At 45.3% G+C, this 24207-nt stretch overlaps 1 protein-coding gene across 1 annotated transcript in view; it reads left to right on the forward strand.

Moving 5' to 3' along the window:
- CYP1B1 (cytochrome P450 family 1 subfamily B member 1) overlaps positions 1 to 24207 on the forward strand; it is a 75189-nt gene that overhangs the window by 9786 nt on the left and 41196 nt on the right. The window contains exon 2 of the mRNA XM_086926851.1: positions 12191 to 13197. Within this exon, the coding sequence (XP_086782977.1) occupies positions 12206 to 13197 (992 nt within the window). The 5' untranslated portion in view covers positions 12191 to 12205. The remainder of the gene's footprint in view (positions 1 to 12190; positions 13198 to 24207) is intronic.

Below are 24207 nucleotides of genomic sequence, written 5' to 3' on the forward strand. Positions count from 1 at the left end.
CGCTGTCAGCGTTTTCATTCGCCTGCACCCATAGTTGTGAGTTACGTCTTTTGGATGTTATACCCAGGTAAGAGATTACTTCAGCGCTGACAAGTTTTGTCATTTTCAGTTGATGCTCATAGCAACGCATTAAGTCATAAGTCATAAGTCATAAAATTTGTATAGCGCGCTACATACCCAGAGGGTTTCAAGGCGCTAAGGAAAGGGGAGGAGGATTATTTGTCAAATATCCACGTTTTAAGCTGCTTTCTGAACGCTAGGTGATTCTGGGTGAGGCGAAGGTAAGCGGGGAGTGAGTTCCATGTTTTGGCAGCCAGGTATGAAAAGGATCTGCCTCCCATGGTGGTCTTGTTGATGCGAGGTACAGTGGCGAAGGCTTGGCTGGAAGAGCGAAGTTGGCGGGAGGGGGTGTAGAAGGACAGTCGAGAGTTGAGGCAATCTGGTCCGATGTCGTAGAGTGATTTGTGTGCGTGGGTAAGCAGTCGGAAAGTGATCCTCTTATTGACGGGTAGCCAGTGGAGGTCTCTAAGGTGACCAGAGATGTGTTCGTTGCGTGGGATGTCTAATATGAGCCTGGCTGAGGCGTTTTGGATTCGTTGGAGTTTCTTCTGGAGTTTAGCGGTGGTGCCTGCGTAGAGGGTGTTTCCGTAGTCCAGTCGGCTCGTGACCAGAGCATGGGTGACTGTTTTCCTTGTTTCGGAGGGGATCCAGCGGAATGTTTTTCTGAGCATGCGAAGAATGTTAAAGCAGGAAGAGGATACGGCGCTGACTTGTCTGTTCATTGAGAGTGAAGAATCCAGGATGACGCCTAGGTTCCGTGCGTGGTCTGTCGGGATGGGTGCTTTTCCGAGGGCTTCCGGCCACCAGGAGTCGTCCCAAGCAGAGGGGGATGTACCTAAGATGAGGACTTCTGTTTTGTCTGAGTTCAGTTTCAGACGGCTTTGTTTCATCCATTCTGCGACTTCTTTCATTCCTTCGTGTAGGTTAGTTTTGGCGGTGCTGGGGTCCCTGGTGAGAGAAAGGATCAGTTGAGTGTCATCCGCGTAGGAGATGATGTTGAGATTGTGTTGGCGAGCGATGGCCGCAAGGGGGCTCATGTATACGTTGAAGAGGGTGGGGCTGAGTGAGGATCCTTGTGGTACGCCGCAGATGATTTCAGAGGCCTCGGAGAACTGCATGCTGTCGGCATTATTTGTCGGATTCACCCATAGTGGGGAGTTACATCCGTTGTTCATTCACCCTGGTAAGAGATTGATTCAGCGCTGACATTGAGTTGGTTTTGTTTCACTTCGTAGTATTGGTAGTTGACATGTTTCTGTCATTTTTAGCAGTTGTAGCTGACATTGTGTGTTGAGTTTGTTTTCGGATTCCACTGTTATAGGTATGTGTGGTTATTTTTTTTAATTTATTCGGAAGCACCTTGTTCACACTCCATCTTGGGACCTTTGACAGTATAGTTTTGCACGTTTTGGTTTTCACTTGGACCCACTTTTCTCTGAGCACGGCTTTGACACAGGGTGGATATATGTTTTCGCAAAGGCTTATAATATATTCCTGTCCAGACACTGCGATCGTTTGAGGCCTGCCGTCTAGTCCTTCCCAGATATATCACCAAATCCAAAGGGGCAGAGCGTTTTCTGTTATGCTACCACAATTCTGGAACAATTTACCTGAGTTCCTTTGTAGGAAACCGGCCCTCCTCACATTTAGGAAGCAGCTTAAAACGCTCATATTTACGGAGAAGTTAAGTCACAGTGTAATTTTTGCTGCCTTGTGTTACCAGTTGCCGTCAGTGATTCTAGTTGTTCTCTCTAAAAGCGCTTAGAGGCCTGAAGGTGATTTTGCGCTATAGAAAATACATTTAACATAACATTGTGCTTGAACTTGATTTCCTTTTAACTTCTGGTGTTTGTTTTGACAGTCAAACAGCAGAATGTAGACTCCTGGTCTGTGTCTCGATTTTTTTTAGCTCTTTGGTTTAATTATTTTGGATTGCATGAGCACACTTCCTGAAATCCTCCTGTCCTTTTCTCTATCTGAATGCATTACATTTGCCTTGCCCCCTATTGAGTCATGTTTATGCAGCCTTGAAACTGCAATGTTATGTAGCAAATTCAGTTTAATAATCAATTTCAGGTCCGCCTGAAGAAGGGCTTGTTTATCAGCCCGAAATACATTAGTAGAAATAACAGTGTTAATTTGGCTGACTTTAAGCTGTTTGAGTTTCTACATGAATTGAATTTCATCTGCAAACCACAAGAATAAAGCAGATTGAACCTTTTTTTAATTTCACATGTTTCTAACTAATGAATGCAGTGATTCATTTTCTGATGTCATATTTTAAGAACGGGTTCAATTGGTATTACATTTGTATCAAATAATGTTGAATTTTTATACACTTATTTAAGTGACCTTCTTGTAGTGCACTTGGTATTCCTGGATACGTAACTGTGTTTGGAGTTTTCACATTATCAAAAAGGTGACTGGCAGAGGCCCTAACTAGGTGCACACGTAATTTTGTTTAAATGTTCAATAGTATTGATGATTCTGTTTGAACAAGTTTAATTGACTGCATTCCAGCTACATATTTTAAATGAACTTTCTAAAAGTGGCATTTTCAAACGCACAATTGTAAAACCACCTTTACTAACGGGTGTGCTATTAAATCCTGAGTTCTCTATCTTGTCTCAATTGAAAGTTTTACATGTAAAATGTTACAGTGCAGCTCCAATGATAGCCTATGGGACAGGCAGCCTTTCAACCATGAAAACTGTAATACACATTATTTCACTATCAGGACATGTAAAACACACAACAACATTTCCTACCTTTCACATACACAGCACCCTTCCCTTCATGCTACCTTCAACCTACCTAAGGGGTTCCTTACATAAAAGGAAGGTTTGGGCCTAGCACGTGTGTGCATTTGTCAGGTCGACAGGGCAGTTCAAAACTGCATGCACAGAGTCTGCAGTGGCAGGTATGAGACACATTTACAGGGATACTCACGTGGGTGGCACAGCAAGTGCTGGAAGCCTACTAGTAATTAAACAACAGGGGGTGGTGATGGACAGAGTTTCTGAATTAAGCAGAATACTCTCACCCAGTCAAGAGATCAGGGCTTAATCCAACACAGTTTTTTTTAGCTCACTGCACCATCCCAGCTCAGAACCTGGCTATATGCAAATTAGTCTGTCCCTGGCCCAGTGTATCATGGGAACAGGGCAAACCAAACTACCAAGCCAATTCTTTCACTGGGAAGGAAACAAGCTACCGGGGACCGGTTTCTGGCATTTCAGCCGTCTTCGGCCCGGCTTGCTTGAATCCTGATGGTGCAATGAGCAAGGGACTCACGTCTGAGTATACCCTTCCACGCTTATGGTGGACAAAATAATTAAACAACAGGGGGTGGTGATGGACAGAGTTTCTGAATTAAGCAGAATACTCTCACCCAGTCAAGAGATCAGGGCTTAATCCAACACCGTTTTTTAGCTCACTGCACCATCCCAGCTCAGAACCTGGCTATATGCAAATTAGTCTGTCCCTGGCCCAGTGTATCATGGGAACAGGGCAAACCAAACTACCAAGCCAATTCTTTCACTGGGAAGGAAGCCTACTAGTAGCATTTGAATTACAGGACATGGCTCACTCAGTGCACCTTATTAGGGACTTACCAGTAAATCAAATATTCCAATCATGGATAACCAATTATGATCACAATTTACACAGAGAGCATATGCACTTTAGCTCTGGTCAGCAGTGTGAACGTGCCCATAGCCCTTTAGCAAACAAAAACAGGGTCAGAAAAATAGGAGACAAACAGCAAAAGTTTGGGGATAAACCTGCAAAAAGGGCCAGGTCTAACTAGAAGGTGCATATCAGTCAACATATTGACAAGGCAATAGTTACAAAAATGCACTGCTTACTTGTGAATGTTTGTGAAGAAGCGAGGGAGAGGAGGTGCTTGGAAGTACGTGAAGGAGAGAGTGAAAAGAAGGTGCTGAAGAGGAAAGAGATAAGCTGTGAGATACGCAGGAAGGGCATAAATGTTTAATCAAGTGATTGCAGAAGAGAGTGCTCTAAAGAGGAGTAATGGAGTGATTGCAACATTGCGAAGATCACCAACCCTTCCATACACCTTAGTAATGTGTAATTCATACTCTGTTTAAAATGTTTACACTCTTTTTTATGTGTTTGTGTGTATATAGGTACCTATACATACATATATTTGTTATCCATCTGTGTGTCGCCGGGAATGTCCTTCCTCGCAGGCCGGGGCTCGAGTGCAGGCATCACTGCATTGTATTTTCCAAAAGGACATGCTTTCAGCATCCAAAAGCGTAGAAATGAGCCACACCATCCAGTAATCTGGTACAGAATTTTTATTTCAGCAAGAATACCATTATAATGTGTTTCGATCCATGGACTTGATCACATGACTTCAGGAGTTATCAGTTGCTTACATATATTTGGGTGCATTTTATATGTGTGTGTGTGTGTGTGTGTATCAGTGGCTGCTCCTCCGTTAAGATGGAGCAGCGTCACCCCACTGCTCTCATTAGGGAAAAAAGGACAAATAAAATGTTAATAAAAAATGTAATTATCATTTTATTTTCCTTACTGAGCTAAGTCCAAGGCGTGGTGGGGCTGGGCCATTCTTGTTGACAGCAGCAAATGCGCATGTAAGCTTGGCAACATGCACTTTTATATCTCTCCATTGAGCTGGGTGGAAACAGTCACAGCCTTCCAGGGCATGACTGAGCATCAGACAAGGCTGCTCAGACCAATCCTGGTGCTCCCCCTGCACTGCTTCCTGCACTGCCCCCCTCCCTTTTTTCTTCCCAGCAGGCACTACTTACGGGCGCTAGTAGTTAGTTATAGTTAGGACCGAGTTTCCATAGGAAGATGTCATTTTCAGTTGGCTATAACTTTGGCGCTGCTCAATGATTCTCCATGAAATTCTCCCCACAATTTGCCTGGTACTTCAAATGGAGTCTGGAAAGTTTGGGGGGTAATCCGTCAAGCGGGGGCTGAGAAAATGGGGTCTCATAATGCGTTTTCCACATGTTAATTCCCATTGGACCTTTGAACAAGCCAACAGCCCGAACTGCTGGATGGAATTACACCAAATTTTACAGGAAGCTAGATGTATGTATGCAGAATGCGCTTTTTGTGATTTGGTGTAAATCTGTTCAGAAGTTTTTGAGATATTAACTGGAGAACATATTTTTATATCTGGGGATGCAAATTACTTGCAAATTCCCTCATGAATATTCCACAGATTCACGCTCACTGGTGAACTTCTGATTGGCTGGGCACACCATCAAAAAAGTTGTAGCCGCCATTTTGTTTGTCGGGGAAACAGTCCTCTGGAAGAAAATGCATTTGCAAATTCAATGAAGGGGTCAGGTGAGAGGTTTCCTGACCCCTTGTACATTTGTATACAAGCATTGGCATAGCCAATAGGTCTCGCTTTTGGGACCTTATAAGTATTTAGTTCTGCAGCACAATATCCTTGGTGCTTTATCAACTGTTGCATGGCTAAACACTTATAAGGTCCCAAAGGCAAGATCTATTGGATATGTCAATGCTTGTTTACTTGTAATGTTGAAAGCGACATGCCGAACAGGGGAACCGTAGAGTAGTAAAACCCCAAGACAAAGTGCAGTGCCAGCTTTGTTGCCCAGGGTGGAGCTAATCAAGGTGCTATCTGACCACCCGTCAAAATGTATCGCAGTGACTTGTACACTCGCATCTGCCATCTGCTGAGATCCGCCACTCACGAGTTACTTACGACAACTGCTAACCCAACGCCCCACCTTTCCCTCAGCACTATATTGAGTCCCAATTACGGTTGGCATTAGGCACATTTGTATTTCAATAAGTTAAATTAAAGTCATATTATAGGGAGATCTTGGACAAAGTGCTTTAAGACACAGTGCCGAAGTACACATGCCCACAAAAACTGATGAGAAGTGGGACGATGATCGGTATTAAATGCTGTATAAATTCCTGGACGCCAACTATGTAAATTACCCGTGCCTGTTTAGGGAGCGCCTGCAGTTCCCACATTGCTTGTACCTGCAGTAAAGCCTGCCCTGCCTGTTTCCAAGAGACCCAGCGTCCTAAAGGCTCTGCTATGCCTGCCTCTTTCAGAAAGACCGCACTCTGCCCTGCAGCATCCCTGTCTTAAACAAAGCTGGGTCGCAAAGGCATCTAAAAACAGCAACAACGCATTGATAAATAGAGGCACCCACCTGCGCAGCCTCCTGCCTTCGGTTCCCTTGATTTCACTGACTGCTTCCTCCCAACAACAGATGAAATGGTAACTCTTCGGAATTTCAGTTTCGATTCAGTGTTTAGGTTTAAGCATGACACAGTGCCCTAGCGTGCTGATAGGCTGGGGACCAGCCCAAGAGGGTGGAGTTTATGACAGAGCCCCTGTCACAAAGCCGATTCGAAACCATGGTGTCGGGTGTTTTCTTCTTACCAAATGATACTGATGTGTCATGCACGCATGCCTCGGTTTCGATGCGATTGTTATGAAGTGATCACAAATGTAAGACAGCTGAGAGACTCGCAGAGTATAAAACAACTTAACGAAACAATATAGTAACCTAACCGAGCATAACCAAGCATGGCATAAAGTAACAATCAACATAACAAACATACCAGTAGCGGCAGTAAAGCCACGCGGCAGTGAAAGTGGCAGCAGGGGGAGGGGACATGGGCGTTTTCCTTTCGGAAGCATACAACCATATGGCGCCACCATATGCGCGCTCCCGAAAGGAAATCGCCAAGATGTGCACGCGTTGCATTGCAAGCAATGCAACGCGTGCACTTCTTTGCAGAAAAAGCTCTGATGATGGCATTAGGTCTGCTCCTATGCAGTGCATGCGCGCTGCACAGGCGAGACCTAAAAAGGGGTGAGCATGTGTCATGGGCTCAGAAATCCACAAATCCCTTGTGAGGCTCAGTAAGGCCCCGTGTAAATCCACAGGAGATTCCCAGAGCTTGCCCAGAATCACAGCGTGTTGAACTTCTCTGCTGAGACCAGAACCTGATTTGCCCGCTCCGAGATCAACCGCCCTAGCCATTAGGCCACATTCTCTCCCCTTTGTGTGAGTATCTATGGGGGTAAGTGGCTATATTGATGAGTGAGTGGGTGGGTCTGTGGCTTCATGGATGAGTGAGAGTGGTGGTGTGAGTAGCTCTATGGGTTGGTAAGTGGGTGTGCAGTGACTGTATGGGTGAGTGATTGGGTGTTTGAATGGCTGTTTGAGTGAGTGACTGGGTGTGTAAGTGGCTGAATGGGTGAGTGAGTAGGTGTTTTGTTAAGTGAGTTGATGTGTGAGTGGCTGTATTGGAGAGGGAGTGTCTGTGTGAAGTGCTGAATGGGTGAGTGAGCAGATGTAAAATTGCTTGTATGGATGTGTGAAGGGTATATAGATGATTGTGTGTAAGCGCTTGTATGGGTGAGTGAGTGGCTGTGTTGAGAGGCTTTATGGATGACTGAACGGGTGTGTGAGTGACTGTGAAGGTGAATAAGTGTGTGTGAGTAGCTGTATGGCTTAGTATTTGGCTGTGTGAGTGGCTGTATGGGTGAGTGACTGGTTGTATGAGTAGCTGTATGGGTGAGTGAATGGTTGTATAAGTGGATGCACAAGTGAGTGAATGGGTGTGTGAGTGCCTTTGTGGATGAGTGAGTGGGTGTGTGAGTACTGGTATGGGTCTGTGGATATGTTTGTGAGTAGTTGTGTGGGTATGTGAGTGGGCGTAAGAGAGGGTGTATGGGGGTGTGAGGGCATGTGTGAGTGGTTCTGTGGATGATATCATCAGTGATGTCATTTGAGATATAATGGTTACATTGTCAGAGGATGGAAATGTCTACTCTGTTTGGTCAAGGGGATGTAAAGAAAAAAGGGGAGAGTCCAAAAACATGCTTAAAATTCAATGCATTTTACACAAACTTTTGTCTTTCACGTAGCTGCAAAATGGCTGTACGGATTGTAATCAAATTTCACAGCAATGTGCGTAAGAATATGTAGATGATTCTTTTTGCTATTTTAAGTGATGTTATTATGAGGAGGTTATGAAGTAATAGGGACCAACAACTTAGTGAAATCCTGTAGCACAATACTAGTAAAAGTAGCAAGGAAGCCCAAAAAATAAAATAAACTGCAAATGTAAAGTTTCAGATTTACCACAGGATCACCTGTAAGACCCATTTATGGTCTCATGCTAGTAGAAACCTATAAACAAATGTAGAACAAATAGAGTACATCTTAATCTACTTATGTTTTCTTTGCATGCTCTCAGGCTCACAAAATAAAACTGGCTGAACAAGCCCCAAACAAAAAACATCTTTCTTATGCACTCCGTGCAACAAAATGTGCAATTGGCCTAGCAGTGAGCCACACAAACTACTATTTGGAGGACATGATAATTGGCCACTAGGAAAAATGAATAATTATATAATTGTTATGGCAATAACAATGATTGCATTTCATGCACTTTAGTTTTCACATGTAGCATAATCCTACTAAAAGTAGCAAGGAAGCCCAAAGAATAAACTGGACTGCGTATGTAAAATTTCAGATTTACTGCACGAAGAACCGAAACACCCATTTATGGTCACATGTTAATGGAAACCTATAAACAAGTACATAACTAATAGAATCCATCTTAATCTTCATAAGTTTTCATTGCATTATCTATTGCTCACAAGGTAAAACTGTGCCCAACAAGTCAAACAAAAAACATCTTCCTTATGTACTCCTGTGGAACCAAATGGAACAATGGCCTAGCTGTGAGCTACACAAACTACTATTTGGTACCACAGAAATTATACCTAAAACCAATACTCAAACAGCTGAATTTTGCACAAATTTGACAAGCACTTTATTATCTCCAACTATTAAGTAGTGATTGCACTTTGTTTGTATGTAGTTTTTTAAAACTTGCGATCAAATTCAGGAAAAGCATGGAGGGATAATTTGTGTTTTTGTCGAGAGTTTTTCTTTTAATCAGTCTCACTATTTATATTTAAATGTTTTTTAATTGTGTATTCTGCCTGTAAACTTTTACTTTACTTCTTGTGACTTCTAGTTACATATGTATTAATTGTAAAATTTTATTGAAATGTGCTTTTATGGATGTTACTATGAACATTCGAATAAAGTTCCTTTGACTTGACTTGACTACTATATGGAGGGCATGATAATTGGCCATTAGGAAAAATAATAACAAACTTAATTTTTATAACAATAGTGATTGGCTTTTATTCACTTTGGGCATTATATGTAGAACAATTCCACTAAAATTAGCAAGGACGCCCTAGAAATAAACTAAACTGCATATGTAAGGTTTCAGAATTACTACATGAACAACACAAAGACACATTTATGGTCGCATGATTATGTAAAACAATAAACAAATACACAACAAATACAATAGATAAAAAGAAAGAAATCACTTTAAATCAGATTGCCACTTTGTAGTTGTAGTTATAGATAGTATTCCCATAGGTAGAAATTCCTCTGATGTTAACTCCCTAATAACTTTCCACCCATATGACGAGTCACCACAAAACTTTCAGGACCTGTAGCATTTTTTACTTCTTCAGATGATGTACATTTCTGTGGTGAAGGGCTAAGGTGGTACAAAGATGAAAAGGGGTCCCAAAACAAATTTTTCCTTAGACTATTGTATTTGACATAGCACAAAAATGGCTAAATGGATTTACATGAAATTTGGTAGGATTTTACATAATGGTGCAGAGATGATGCTTTTAGGGTACTGCAGTTAGGTAGGATATTTTCTAAGTTATAAGCCATTCAAACTTAGTGATATCTTTCACTACGGCACTTTGGGGAATTTCACAACATTTTGTGAAACTACTGTGGTACATGGCCATAAACTTATTTAACCCCTTTGCTGCTCATGACGATGAGGCATGGTTGAGCTGTGCTTATGACGAGCTGAGCTCGTCATGAACAATGGGGATTCAAAGCCTCCCAGCACAGGAGGGGAAAAGCCATAGCAGCCAAGGTGTTAATAATATATAAAAAATACAAATACATTTCCCTTTCTATTAATACTTTGATAAAGTGGGAAAAGGCAGGGTCTGACTCCTTACCTATATCTAAAGCTCTAGCACTGAACACAGCCAAAGTGTAGTAAAAACAATATGGCTGCCTTTTCATTTTCTAAAAACAGCCATTACCCGGTTATATACTGGCTTGTCGTCGGAATGTACCATGGTATACTGCAGAATTAGCGCAGTATTCCATGGCCCAAAATATAACTAAGGCTTAGCTGTATTTTTGGATTGAGATACCCGTGCATGGTGTCTCATGGGCATCGCAATACGTAAGTCAGATTTACAAAGCACCATAAGGTCACCATGCGAGACCCTGTGTTGATTGGTAAATCTGGAGAAATGCGAAGCAGCGCAATTAGCTGTTCTGAGTTACTCTGTGCACCATATTCTATATTGCTGTAAATTTCACATTCATCCATATTTCATACCACTGAAGCCCCTCCACTATACACTACTGCACTCTACTCCACTCCACTCTACACTTCTCCACCCTACAAGACTCAAATCTATGCCTCTCCACTATTACACTGTATGCAACACCACTGTATGTCACTACACTCTAAACTCTTACAGAGTAAGCAACTACACTCTACGCCACTCCAGTCTATGTCAATCCACTGTAGGCCACTCCACTGGATGGTACTCCACTATACTCTATTCCACGCTACACCACTCCACTCTACAACACTCCACTGCACGCTATTCCTCTGTATTCCACTCCACTGTACGCTATTCCACTCTATGCCTCTCCAGTGTATGGCATGCCACTCTATGCCACTTCATTCTTCGCTATTTGATTTACACCAATCAAATGTACGCAACTCCACTGTATGGTTTCTCACTCTACATCACCCCACTGTACGCCACTTCAGTCTACACCACTCCATCATATGCCACTCCAATGTACACTACTCCACTATACACTATAACACTCTATGCCACTTTACTATACGACACTACGCCACACCACTCTACTCTATTGCACTGTATGCACTCTACGCCTCTTCAGTATACACCTCTCTATTATAAGCCACTCTACCATATGCTACTCCAGTATATGCTGTTCCACTCTCGGCCATTCCCCTGTTTGCCACTCCACTCTATGCTATTTCACTGTATGTCACTCCACTGTATGCTACTCCACTCTACACCACTCCAGTGTATGCCGTTCCACTCTACCCCAATCCATTCTTCGATATTCCATTGTTTGCCACTCCACTGTACACCACTCCACTGTATGCTATTAGACAGTTTTACGTACTTAAAATGCTTAGATATACGAGTTGAATATCCATGAGCAAATATCTTAGTGAATCTTGCCTCGTGTTCTTGTTCTGTTATGTAGCTTTCAATGTATTTTTTCCCGGTAATGAGGACACATTAAGTCAATAAATAACTAGGGGTGAATGGAATTTGGGTAGTTGCGCTACGCAATGCTCAGCGAAATGGTAAAAAATCTCCATGAGCAAGCAGAGTTCTGGGAACACGCGTAATTGCTTGTTCCGCCCATTCGCAATGCTTTTTTCCTGTTTGTGAACGCTGTTTGCGTGCTCGGGGAGAAATATATCACGAACACGCATTTTGAAAGCGCGAACAAGCAAAAAATTTCACGAAGCCGCGGATCGCGGAATTTTTGGCAATTCCGCATTCTCTGCTGAACGCGAAATTACCCGAAATCCGCAAGCAGAATGGAATTTTCTCGCCCAGGTCTATAAACAACAACAGTAAGGCATTGAAATAGGGTGTACCCAAAGTGCTATTTCAGTAGTGATTTTAAACTGTGCATTCATTTTAGGTTGCTTGCAATGGTTTGCCCCAGAGTTGGCATGGGTTGTGTTATTTCATAAGGATCCTTAAATTTGATAGACCAAGAATGAATCAATGTTTTTCTAATATGGATGTATCTTTTATGAATGTGTTGTACCTTACTTGAGAAAACCTAGTCCTGCGCATTCATTTTGTTTTCCATCTGAAAATAGCAACTTTTCAGTTATTGAATACGTGGCATTAAACTGCAGCTCTAGAAAGAATTAACTCCTTTATACATCTTAAAAGAACTGGTAAAGTGATTTCATTTATTCCTTACAGGTCAGCTCTGCAAGAATGTATGAGGAACTCTCCACGCCCTGCCTGGCGCTGCTACTCTCTGCTCTGCTGACCATCTACCTCTGGAAGTGGCTGAAAAGGATGGATCTAAACGGCGGGACAGCCCCACCAGGCCCCTTCCCCTGGCCAGTGATTGGGAATGCAATCCAGTTAGGGAAAGCTCCACACGTTGCCTTCGTTGGTCTTGCTAAGAAGTATGGCGACGTCTTCCAGATTAAGCTGGGCAGCCGCATGGTAGTTGTGCTTAATGGCGAGCATGCTATCCATGAGGCATTGATAAAGAAAGGCAAGGATTTCGCTGGGCGGCCTGATTTTCTCTCGTTTCACGTGGTGTCCGGAGGCAGGAGCCTGGCTTTCGGGAACTACTGTGAGCGCTGGAAGGTGCACCGCCGGATGGCACAGTCCACCGTGCGGGTCTTCTCTACAATCAACCTGTGCACCAAGAAGGACTTTGAGCGGCACGTGCTGGCTGAGGTGCGTGAACTAATCAAGGTGTTTGCTGAGCGCAGTGTCAATGGTGCGCACTTTCACCCCGGGAGCAACGCAGTGGTTGCCGTAGCCAATGTGATGAGCGCTGTCTGCTTTGGCGCCCGCTATAGCCACAATGATACTGAATTTCGCGCGTTGCTTAGCAACAATGAACAGTTCGGCAAGACTGTGGGCGCCGGAAGCCTGGTTGACGTCATGCCTTGGTTGCGACTTTTTCCCAATCCTGTGCGCACAGTCTACAGCACTTTTCTGGCTGTCAATCACCGCTTCTACAGCTTTGTTTACCACAAGTTCATGCAGCACCAGAGCACAGTGTCCAAGGGGATCACACGTGACATGATGGACGCCTTCATCCATATTCTGGGAGGAGGACAAGATCAGACCAATGGTCTAAAGCTGCTGAATAGTGAATACATCCCATCCACCATCACTGATATCTTTGGGGCTAGTCAAGACACACTGTCTGTGGCCCTGCAGTGGCTCATCCTCTTTCTCATCAGGTAAGGATTTACCTGCTTCATTATATTTTTCAAGTAACACTTTTTAGAGACACCTATGGTTATCTTGTTGTCATCTGAGACCTGCTCCTTACATTCAAGCATCAAAAAAAGGCTAAATGTATGGTTGTCATCTTTGACAAGGAGCATACTTGGTTGATCTGCATGGTTGATTACATAGCAGTCATGTGAAACCATTTTGAAGGATCATGTTGAAGCATAAGTCCTACTGACATGGCTAGGGCCCTTTGTGTTCATCTTCAAATGGTCTGTTCTCCCATATGCTCTCCCAGCAGGACATGAATCAAATATTCATAACCATAGCAGTATTTTATGACTGTCTCTATACAAGGTCAACAAATTTCCTCCCGAGCACTCAAAAATGAGAAGTTATTTCATGAACAGTCACATAGTCAATGTGTCTATACAAGTCACGACGAAACACGAGTTGGCTGCTACTTCTGGAGAAACCAATTGTATCTTTGTGATGAATAAAGATTTGAAGAATTAAACGCCTTTGGAACACTTATTCTGGAATATTGGATTTATATTTGGGCTTTGCACTCTGGTGACTGTGTTGACTTGATCTGGACTTATTAACAAACTATATTCATGAAATAACTTCTCATTTTTGAGTGCTCGGGAGGAAATTTGATAACGTTTGGCTTTACCTTGGTAAACCTTGGTGGGTGTTTGGTAACCGCATCTTCTTCCCTAGGAATACCCTAATTACTGTGATATATGAATTGTATCCCCTTGATTGTGCAAAGCGCCCTGTTGTCTATGGGTTACCCTTCTTTCTCGAGTGTTCTATACAAGGTCACCCGTGTCTAGTCACATGTGTGGGTATTTTAAGAGGCCCGGGGAGAGAGTAGGGCGATTATGGACACTGGTTCCATTTTTACCCACAAATCATTGTTTTGTCATGTGTTAATCTAATCAGTTCAAAAGTAGCAAAACAAGACTACATCACCCAGAATGCATTAGTTTATAACATGAGACTTCAGAACAAGAAACAGTGCATAAAGTGAACTGGGGGATGGGGTCACCCTAAGCGAGAGTAACTAGTTCTACCTAAAATTGTCTTCCACTGCTTTTGCCAACTGCAAGTTGTTCACATGGCACTTTTTGCCAACTAACAACATAACTTACAGCCAACAGTGGTGCATGCCTCAGAACAGGAGTGAAGGGGCAGGGGATGAAAAATAAATAAAATAAACGTAACTTCGCCGCTGCACACCTCTTCCCGTACACCGCTGTACGCCTCTCCTCCGTCCTCACTCTGCTGCACGCCCGAAGCACCCAGGCTCCTGGACTCTCCCAGCCAATCACAACGCTTCATCAGGAGCGTCGTGGTTGGTCTGAGCAGCCTGTTTAGCCACTCAGGTAGGGCCTGGAAGCCTGCCCATGTTCTCCACCGGGCTGTCCAACACAGCCAGGTGGAGAACATGTTAGGTCGCATGACTGTTTGCCCGGCCAAGAGGGCCGGCCGAACAGTGATGCGTACTTAGGGAGTGCAAACCACTCCTGCTACTTCTGATGATGGTGATCCCGGCCTGGCCCTAACATTGCTTTGAGTGGCACAGAAAAATAAAAGGATAATAATGTCTTGTTATTATCATTTTCTTTTTTTGCGATGCTCGAAGGGCAGTGAGATGTTGCTCCTCCACTGTAGCAGAGGAACCGCCTCTGACAGCCAAGTCCCCTCCCCACAAATAAATACTTCCAATTATTGATAACGTTTAGAATGTGGCAGCTATTGTAAGCGTGGAGAGTACAGGAGACGAGACGGGTCTTGACTAGGGAGAGGGGTAAATGCTGAGGCGAAGGGGAGGTAGGAAAAGGGAGAAGAGAATATTTGAATGTCTTCCTAAATCTCTGTTGGATAAAGCCTCCTGATTTAACTCTCAGTCCCAGTAGAGTCTTTTTCTGCTGTAATGTCCGAAACGTGGAGTATGCCTCCCAAATTTAAAAATGGTGGTAGCTGGAAGGTCCCAATATTGGGAGTACCACCTGGTGTTGGCTACGGTCCAGGTGGATTGGTGATGGCAAAAGAGGTCAACTTATATGAGAGCAGCAGATTCAATGGGGCAAAGCCATGGACTAATCAAGGAGCAGATGAGTGCGATGGGGTGTAACTTCCCCAGAGATTTTCACTGTACCTATGATGTATGTAGTGCACTGCCCACCAAACCCTAAAAGACCCCTACATGTGTCTGTTGTTTTAGCACAGGGGCACACTATTGCTATAGTACAAAAATTGTGTTTGCACATCATCCACACAGTCTACATGAATATACATGCAGTAGTACAAGGAGAAGGATTCAAATTTATGACACATACATTTAAAAAAATAAAATGAAACAAGCACTATAATCAAAATGTATTGTCTACACATAGCGCATTTTGTGCTTCAGTCCAGTAAATACATTAAAGTCAAAGTGGCAAGATTAGTAATGAAATCACCAAAATAATCTGCTATGAGCTGATGTCATGTAGAATTGTGGATGAATACCAATAACAGGGTTGTTTTCCAAGGATTGTATTCAAGAGACAGCAGAAGAGAAGCCTGAGTGGTCTATAATGTCACTTGGAAAACATAGGTGGAAAACGCCCCACTATAGATTATTCTCACCTACAATCTTATGCTATGTTTGCCACCCTCAAGAGCACTATTCATAAGCTGAACCCATAGAGTAGCTGTGCAGGCAGAGAGAAGAATTGGAGTACCACAAAATGTGCACTTCTTCACTTCATTACCATCTTCTACTGGCACTTTCCCTGTCAACTGCATACTAGCCCCCTGAGTAATTCTCTATCCAGATATTATTACAAAGGAATTCTTGGATCATATCTCTCTCATGCATTTCCATCAGCAGCACTCTTCCTTCCTCTCCCAAAGACAGAAAAAAAGAGCCTGACAACATGCCAGCCTCCCCAACCCTTCTCACCGCCTTCCTCTTATTCCTAACCCAGTTGCCCAATCTGATACAGACTTCAACCTGTAGATTTCTTACCATTCTAATTTCCCCAGGCATCAAACTGTATCTGGATTTTTTTTTCGTGAGCAGTACCCCAGCATCGGTGGCAGGAAGTGACATTGTGGTACCTATATAGGCTACACTGAAGCATGCTGACATAAGTTATTTTCGTTCCATGCGAGCCAGCGCTGATCCCAAGAAGTGCTACCCCGCTATAATTTTTGACAGTTTTTTGATGTTTTGTCGACTATTTTTTAGGTTTACCTCCTGTTGTGTTGAGGATGTCTTCCCGCAAGTCAGTTGTTGAGCCCTGCGGCGCCTGTCACCGACCGATGTCATGACGTACCCACACCTCGTGTGTCTTTGGTGTCTGGAGTGCAACCACAACACTAAGTTGTGTTCCACTTGCTGGCCCATGTCCCTGAAGGCTGTGAGGGAGCGATCCCTGAAGCTGCTAGTAGCCCAGCATGCAACTCCACCGAAGGGAAGATCCAAGTCGAGGAGAAGGTCCTGGAATTGTTTGCAGAGCCCAAAGTCCTCCCTATCCCATTTTTAGAGCTTAAGACACTCAAGTAGAAGACACAAAGAACAGCAAGAAGTCATAGCACTCCACAACTTCCCTTCATCCATCGGCTGACAAGATGAGGAAGCCTCAGCGTTCTAGACCTTGTTACCCAGAACCTTCGTCCGAGCCTACTGTGCACCTCCTCGAATTTCGGAAGGCCCACCCAACTGAAAAAGTTCTATGAGGCCATATGCCTCATACTTGGACATCCCAACCCTATTGACGCGCCTTTATGCCCTGTGAAGTTGGAAAGGGTCCCATTTTGTTCCACACCAGCAGCTCCAGCTCCAATGTGTTCCCAGGGATCTATTCCTGGACCTGGACCAACACTGGACTTGCCATCTTAATCTTACCCAGCCCCAATGCTACTCGTGCCGCCAGGTCCCCGGCGGCACCATCCCGATTGTCATCTGCTACTCCGACACAGAGCCAGTATGGCACCGCCCAACACTGTCTCCGATGCTGGTAGGAGCCTTGCCTCCTAGATAGGAGTCTGAGCCTTATTTTTATTGGCTAGACCTTGGAGAAGAATGTGAGGGGTCGCTGGACCCTTTAGAATACCAGCCCTAAGAAGAAGAACAACAAAATGTGAACTGATGTAAGGACCTGGGTGAGGCCAGCGGCCTGGGTACATCTCCAGATGCTGGTCTGATTTCTCCCCTACTGTGGCTATGGGGGAGAAAGCTTCTTACTCAATGGTGGTGCGGAGGATGGCTAAGGTCCTTGACCTTCAGCTACCCACTGTAACAGTCAAGACTAATCTCTTGACAGGGGTGCTGCAACCGGGACTCTCCACATCAGAACCTTTACTCCGATTAAATGACGCCCTCACTGATGTCCTGTTGGGTACCTGCTCCAAGCCCAGCACGGAGGCTCCTGTGAATAGGACGATTGCCCGCCGCCATTGCACTGCACTTGGGGACCCAAACTTCCTCACTCAACACCCTACCCGTGCAAGCTTGGTGGTCCAAGCCTCCATCTCCCAAGGTGCTTTCCTTAACGCTTCCCTAGATAGGGAATTCAAGAGGCTGGACTCATTTGGGAAGACAATATTGCCATTCGCCAGCCTGGCATTGCTGTCCATGATCATTGCATGCCTTTTGGGCTATTATTCCCACACTTTGTGAGATACAGTTGCACAAGTACTGCCACAGGTCCCAGAGGAGTTGCGAGCTGTACTCTCCCAAGCTTTCAGCAACGGGAGAGACTCTGCCAAGTTCACTATTCAATGCAGACTTGACTCAACCAACTCACTAGGCAGAGCAGCTTCCATAACAGTTGCCCTTAGGTGCCCCGCCTGGCTGAGGACAACTGGCTTTTCTGGGAATGTCCAAGCTTCTCTGATGGACCTGCTCTTCTATGGCACCCATCTCTTTGGAGACAGGGCAGATTTATCAGTCACGCACTTTAAGGATTCTCGTGCTACAGCCCGGTTCTTAGGCCTCTCTCCTGTCTCATGTCCACCTCAATCTGCCTTTCATCCTTTCATGACTATGAAAGGGTCTTCCAGCCACATTCCTGCCCAGCCACTGCACCGAGCAGGCTCCCTAGCGCCTGCGTGGCCAAGGGCATGGTACCCACAGATTTTGTCAGGCGGACAGCGGCCTGGTCAATCCGCTACCCCACTACTGTAACAACCTCCAAACCCTCCTAGTCTACCTCTTTACCTTCGTGGGCACTAAGTTGACAGCATAATTTGCCATCCCCTGCCCCACTGGTAGTCCATAACATCTAACAGGTGGGGTTTTGCAGATTGTCAGAAGGGGCTACTTCCTCCCCTTTGAGACCACCCCCCCCGCCCCCGCATGCCACAATCTCGCCAATTGGCTGAGGGAGTATAATCTGTTTGTTCTCCATGAGGAGGTCACAGCTCACTTGGGCAAGGGAGTCATAGAGAAGGTTCCTGTGCCAGAAGAAGGCTGTGGTTGTTATTCCCACTGCTTTCTGGTTTCAAATAAGGACAAAGGGATTCCTCCTATCCTTGATCTCCAAACTCTCAATCTCCTCCTCAAAAGAGAGAAATTCAAAATGGTCACGTTGGCTCAGGTCTTGTCTGACCTAGTCCTAGGAGACTAAATGGTATCACTAGACTTGCAGGATGGTTATTTCCATATTTCTGTCCTACCTGCCTTCCAGTGCTATCTGTGGTTTACAGTAGGCCACTAGCACTTTCAGTTTACCATGCTTCATTTTGGCCGTACCAGTGCCCTTTGGGTGTTAACCAAGGTGATAGATATAGCTCACCTGCAGAGGTCAGGGGTGCCCATCTTTCACCACCTCAACAATTGGCTGCTAAAGGCAGGCTCACCCAGGCTGTTGTCCCCCACCTCCAGACTATGGCAAATCTTCTGCACTCGCTGGGGTTCACTATCAACATGCCAAAGTCACATCTGACTCCCGCCCAGAAGCTCCCTTTCATCGAAGCTGATCTGGACCCAGTGGAGTTTTGGGCTTATTCTTCTGAGCAGTAAGTCCAGGATATTCAAGCTATGATACCAATATTTCAGCCTCTATCCTGGGTTTCAGTGAGACTGACTGAGGCTGTTCGGCCTCATGGCCTCCTACATACTGCTAGTGACACATGCTAGATGGCATATGCAAGCTCTGCAGTGGGACCTGAAGTTTGAGTGAGCACAGCATCAGGGGAATCTCTCTGACCTGGTCCAGATCTCAGAGGGAACTGTGAATGATCTGCAGTGCTGGCTAGTGAACCGTGATTGGGTCAAAGGCAAACCCCCTCCCTTCCTCAACAAAATCTCACAGTAGTGACAGATGTATCACTCCTGGGATGAGGTGGCCGTCTGGGTGAAGTGGAGATCGGAGGACTCTGGTCTGGGCAGAATCCATACTCGACATCAACCTGCTGAAGCTCCATCCGACTGGCATTGAAAGTTGTTCTGCCCTCCATCAGAGGACGGCTGGTACAAGAGTTCATAGATAACACCTCCGCCATGTGGTACTTCAATAAACAGGGCTGTGTTAGGTCTTGGACTCTTTGTCAAGAGGCCCTGAGTCTCTGCACATGGCTGGAACAGCACGGCATATCCCTGGTGGTTCAACACCAGTGGATTCTATGAACACGAGAGCCAACAAACTCAGCCGAAGATGACTGGTGGATTATGAACGGCCCCTCCACCCGGAGGTGGCCAAGGTCTCTCTCAGCAGTGGGGAGAGCCTTGGTTAGATCTGTTTGCCTCTGCTAAGAAAGTGCAATCTCAGTAGTTTTGTTTGCTAGAGATTCCAGGGCAGACATTTGCTCAGAGACGCTTTTCATCTCAAATGGAGCTCAGGCCTCCTGTACACTTTTCCACCCATATCACTCTTACCCAGAGTACTCAAAAAGTTGAAGAATGACTGGGCCCAAGTCATCCTTGTTGCTCCAGACTGGGCACAGAGAGTCTCGTGTCCCCAGTTACTGAACATGCCCATCGATCATCTAATTAGGCTAACCATTGGGGAAGTTCTTCTGTCGCAGCAAGGGAGGGTTACCCACCCGAACCTGTCCACTCTCTGCCTTCTTGCGTGGAGATTTAGTGGCAACAGTTGACAGTTTAGACCTTCCCCAAAGTCTGTAAGGCGGTGTGCGCCTCCAGTTGGAAACAATTCGTGGCATGGTGTGCAGAAAAAACCCTTTGATCCCTTTTCTGAAGTTCTGCTTTTCATTTGTTCTCTTGCCCAGCAAGGCTCTGCAATTATTAAGGGCTAGCTATCTGCCATTTCTGCCTTTTTACGATAGCCTGATCAGCACTCTTTATTCAAGTCCCCTATTTTACATAGGGTCCTCAAGGGTCTTACTAATCTCTTCCCTCCTTCATCATTCATTATGGTGTGGGACCTAAATTTGTTTTTTGATTTTTTGATGTGTGCTCCTTTTGAACCTCTACACAAATGTCCCCTCCTGCTCCTAACCTTGAAAACAGCCTTTCTTGTGGCAATTACATCTGCCTGTAGAGTAAGTGAGCTGCAAGCCTTGTGATCTAAGTCACCTTACCTCTCAGTTTATCCTGACATAGTGGTTCTTCGCACAAATGCCTCCTTTCTACCAAAAGTGGTCACCCCTTTTCATGTAGGCCAATATATCACCTTACCTGCCTTTGATGCTCCTCTACATCTCTCTGAAGAAGAGGAACTACTCCAGCGTTTGGGCCCAAAAAGAACATTGTCATTTTACCTTGACTGTACACGTGAGTTCCAGGTGAAGACCAACTCTTTGCAGGCATGCAGCATCCTGATGGTTTGTGGGCTATGTCCACCAGAGCTAAAATGGCCACCACTGCGTTAGCATAAGGAGTTCCTGTCCTTGATATCTGGCAGGCAGAAATGTGGGCTTCCCTGTACACTTCCACTAAACATTACGGCCTGGACAGTCAGGTCCACAGGGATGGGCACTATGCCCGTCGGTCCTGCCAGTGTTTCTCATTTGAAATTAGTTTGCAGATCCTCCTCTAGGGTTGGTATCACTTGGGTATCTATTCAAAAGGTAAGGAAACTGCGGCTAGAGGTCTCTATCAGATGAATAAGTTACTTACCTTCAGTAACGCTTTATCTGGTATACTATGTCTAGCTGCAGGTTTCTTACCCACCCATCCTCCCTGCTCTGCGAACGGATTCGAGGAATACGGATGACCCCTTTCAGGGCCCTAGTTATGACATACCAGTGATCAGTGAGTGTTCTTCATGGCTCCGCACTTCTGCCGCGGAACGTTGTGAAAAGTAACTGACATCAGCACGCCTGGGTGGCCTGTATTTAGAAACCCCAAGGCCACTTCTGACTCGAACAATGCCGATAACAGACATGGAGCCGATCAACGTCACCTACCAGTGCTTAGGGTTACTAGGGTTAGTGCACACAAAAAATCTTCCAGATCAAGTCTGACGCCTAGGAAATTCAAATGTAAGGAATCTGTGGCTAGATATAGTCTCTACCCGATAAGACGCTAACAAAGGTAAGTAACTTGTTCTTCACAAAGACATTATGTGTATGGGAAGTAGTACTACAGGAGCACTTTTTTAATACTTTTATATGTTGTTGTGGACAATCCCTAAAATATCCAACCCTCTATTAGTAAAAATGTAAAAAAAGACCACAGTCCTTTCAATTTCTACAAATTGTATATGAATATTTCCATTTCATTCCCATTTTAGACTCTTTTAGGGGCAATTCACAAAGGCATGTTTAAAGGACATAAAAGAGCATTACAGGAGTACTGCTTTAAATACTCCAAAATACCTTTTTAAATAGCCCCCTCAATGATTGACAAAAACAGCTAGCATGACGCATCATGATCCATCACCTTTGGTGAACAAGCCACGCTCTGTTCAAATACAGAAAAAGTACCTGGTATCCTGCAGCTGTAAACCAACACCTTCTGAGCCTTTGCTCCACCTGTCCAAGCAAATGCAATGCTGTGTGCTGTCAATGCGACAGTGGACTACATTTGCCATGGTGACTGGATAAGACTAAGCCAGTATCAGAAGAGATTGAAAGCTCCTGTCAGCCTTGGATATGCACAGATCTGTATCTGGTAAAGTAAATAGCGGTTGGTGGTACAAGATTACTGCCCATATTCCATCGCCTCACTCATGCTTCTGGAGACAAAAGGGGCCGCCAGGAAAGAGCGTATCATCATATGCCATTCCACCAACTCTTGGATGCTCGTAGACCTAGTAACGGTGGCAGATTAGTGTCCGCCATACACATAGCTTCAATTAGAGCTCATGTCATCAATACATTAAAAAAAGAAGCATTTACAATGCAATGGTCTCGGCATTATTAAAGGTAGAGCTATTGGCATTGCTCATGACATTTTTTTTAAAAATCATAAATAAATGGCATTGTCATTTACATTGCCAATAGCGTAATCGTTAAATAAATGGCATTGTCATTTACAATGCCAATAGCTTAATCGCTCGCAAATGCATGACCTATTGCAATAACACCCACAGAGAGCCACACACACAAAGCCACCCACACACACATACAGCGCCACCCACACAGAGCCACCTACACAGAGCCACCCTCACACAAACAGAGCCACCCACACATTGAGCCACCTACAAAAAAAGCTATCCACACAGAGCCCCTCCCACACACACACACACACACACAGAGCCACACACACACACATAGCCACACACACAGAGCCACACGCACACACAGAGACACACACACACACAGCCACACACACAGAGCCCCACACACACACACACACACACAGATCCCCCCCACACACACACACAGAGCCCCCCCACACACACACACACACAGAGCCCCCCCACACACAGAGCCCCCCACACACAGAGCCCCCACACACACAGAGCCCCACACACACAGAGCCGCCCCACACACACACACGCCGAGCCCCCCCCCACACACACACAGCCCCCCCCCACACACACACACACAGCCCCCCACACACACAGAGCCACATACACTCCCAGAGCAACATACACACAGAGCCACACACACACACACAGGAGAGCAAGCACAGCAAGGGGGCAGGAGAGCAAGCACAGCCAGGGGGCAGAGAACAAGCACAGCCAGGGGGCAGGAGAACCAGGGGGCAGGGGAGCAAGCACAGCCAGGGGGCAGGGAAGCAAGCACAGCCAGGGGCAGGGAAGCAAGCACAGCCAGGGGGCAGGGGAGCAAGCACAGCCAGGGGGCAGGAGAGCAAGCACAGCCAGGGGGCAAGGAAGCAAGCACAGCAAGGGGGCAGGGAAGCAAGCACAGCGAGGGGGCAGGGAAGCAAGCACAGCGTGGGGGCAGGTATGTTATGTTATGTTAATTTCGATTTATATAGCGCCAAATCCCCGTCAGGTCTCTTAGCGCTTGCTTTGGGAACCCGTCCTGGCTTTCCCTGCGAGATAACCCCTACTGGGCATCCCCAAGGTGAAGACCAGGCATCCCATCGCAGTAGGGCCATAGTGGAGATTAAGCAAGCTATTGCCCAGATTTGCAGAGTGTGAACCCATGATTCGAGTAGGCACCAAGGCGAGAATTATCAAGTCCGTGGACATTTTGAGCTCAAGACCCTGCCGCGTCGGGAATTGAACCCTGGTCCCGGGTCTGACCTCTGCATCAGGGTCTGCCTCCTCTAACCAGTGAGCCACACTTCTCACACTATGCAAGTATTTTGTGTCACAGAAATGTGCAGATTACTGAAACAGACAGGATTAATGAGTTTAGTCACCCTTCTGGCAGCTGATGGCACCCTGGTAATTGTTGTGAAGCCCTTTCGGGGAGATCCAGATTTATTTACCCCCTTTAATTGAGTACATATTTTCAATGCCGTTTGTAGTATTTAGTTGTGGGCGCATTAGACCTTAATATACATGTAGCAGTTGGACATTGAATTATTGAATCTAATTGTAGGTTACTGGGTTCTGAGGTTCGGGTCTACAGTACCTCCTGGATTCAGCCCACAACTGGTCGGCGCTGGTGTTATGAGATTTAGATTCTGAAAGGAA

Source organism: Lissotriton vulgaris, chromosome 6 (assembly GCF_964263255.1).
Source record: "Lissotriton vulgaris chromosome 6, aLisVul1.2, whole genome shotgun sequence".
Lineage (NCBI taxonomy): Eukaryota > Metazoa > Chordata > Amphibia > Caudata > Salamandridae > Lissotriton > Lissotriton vulgaris.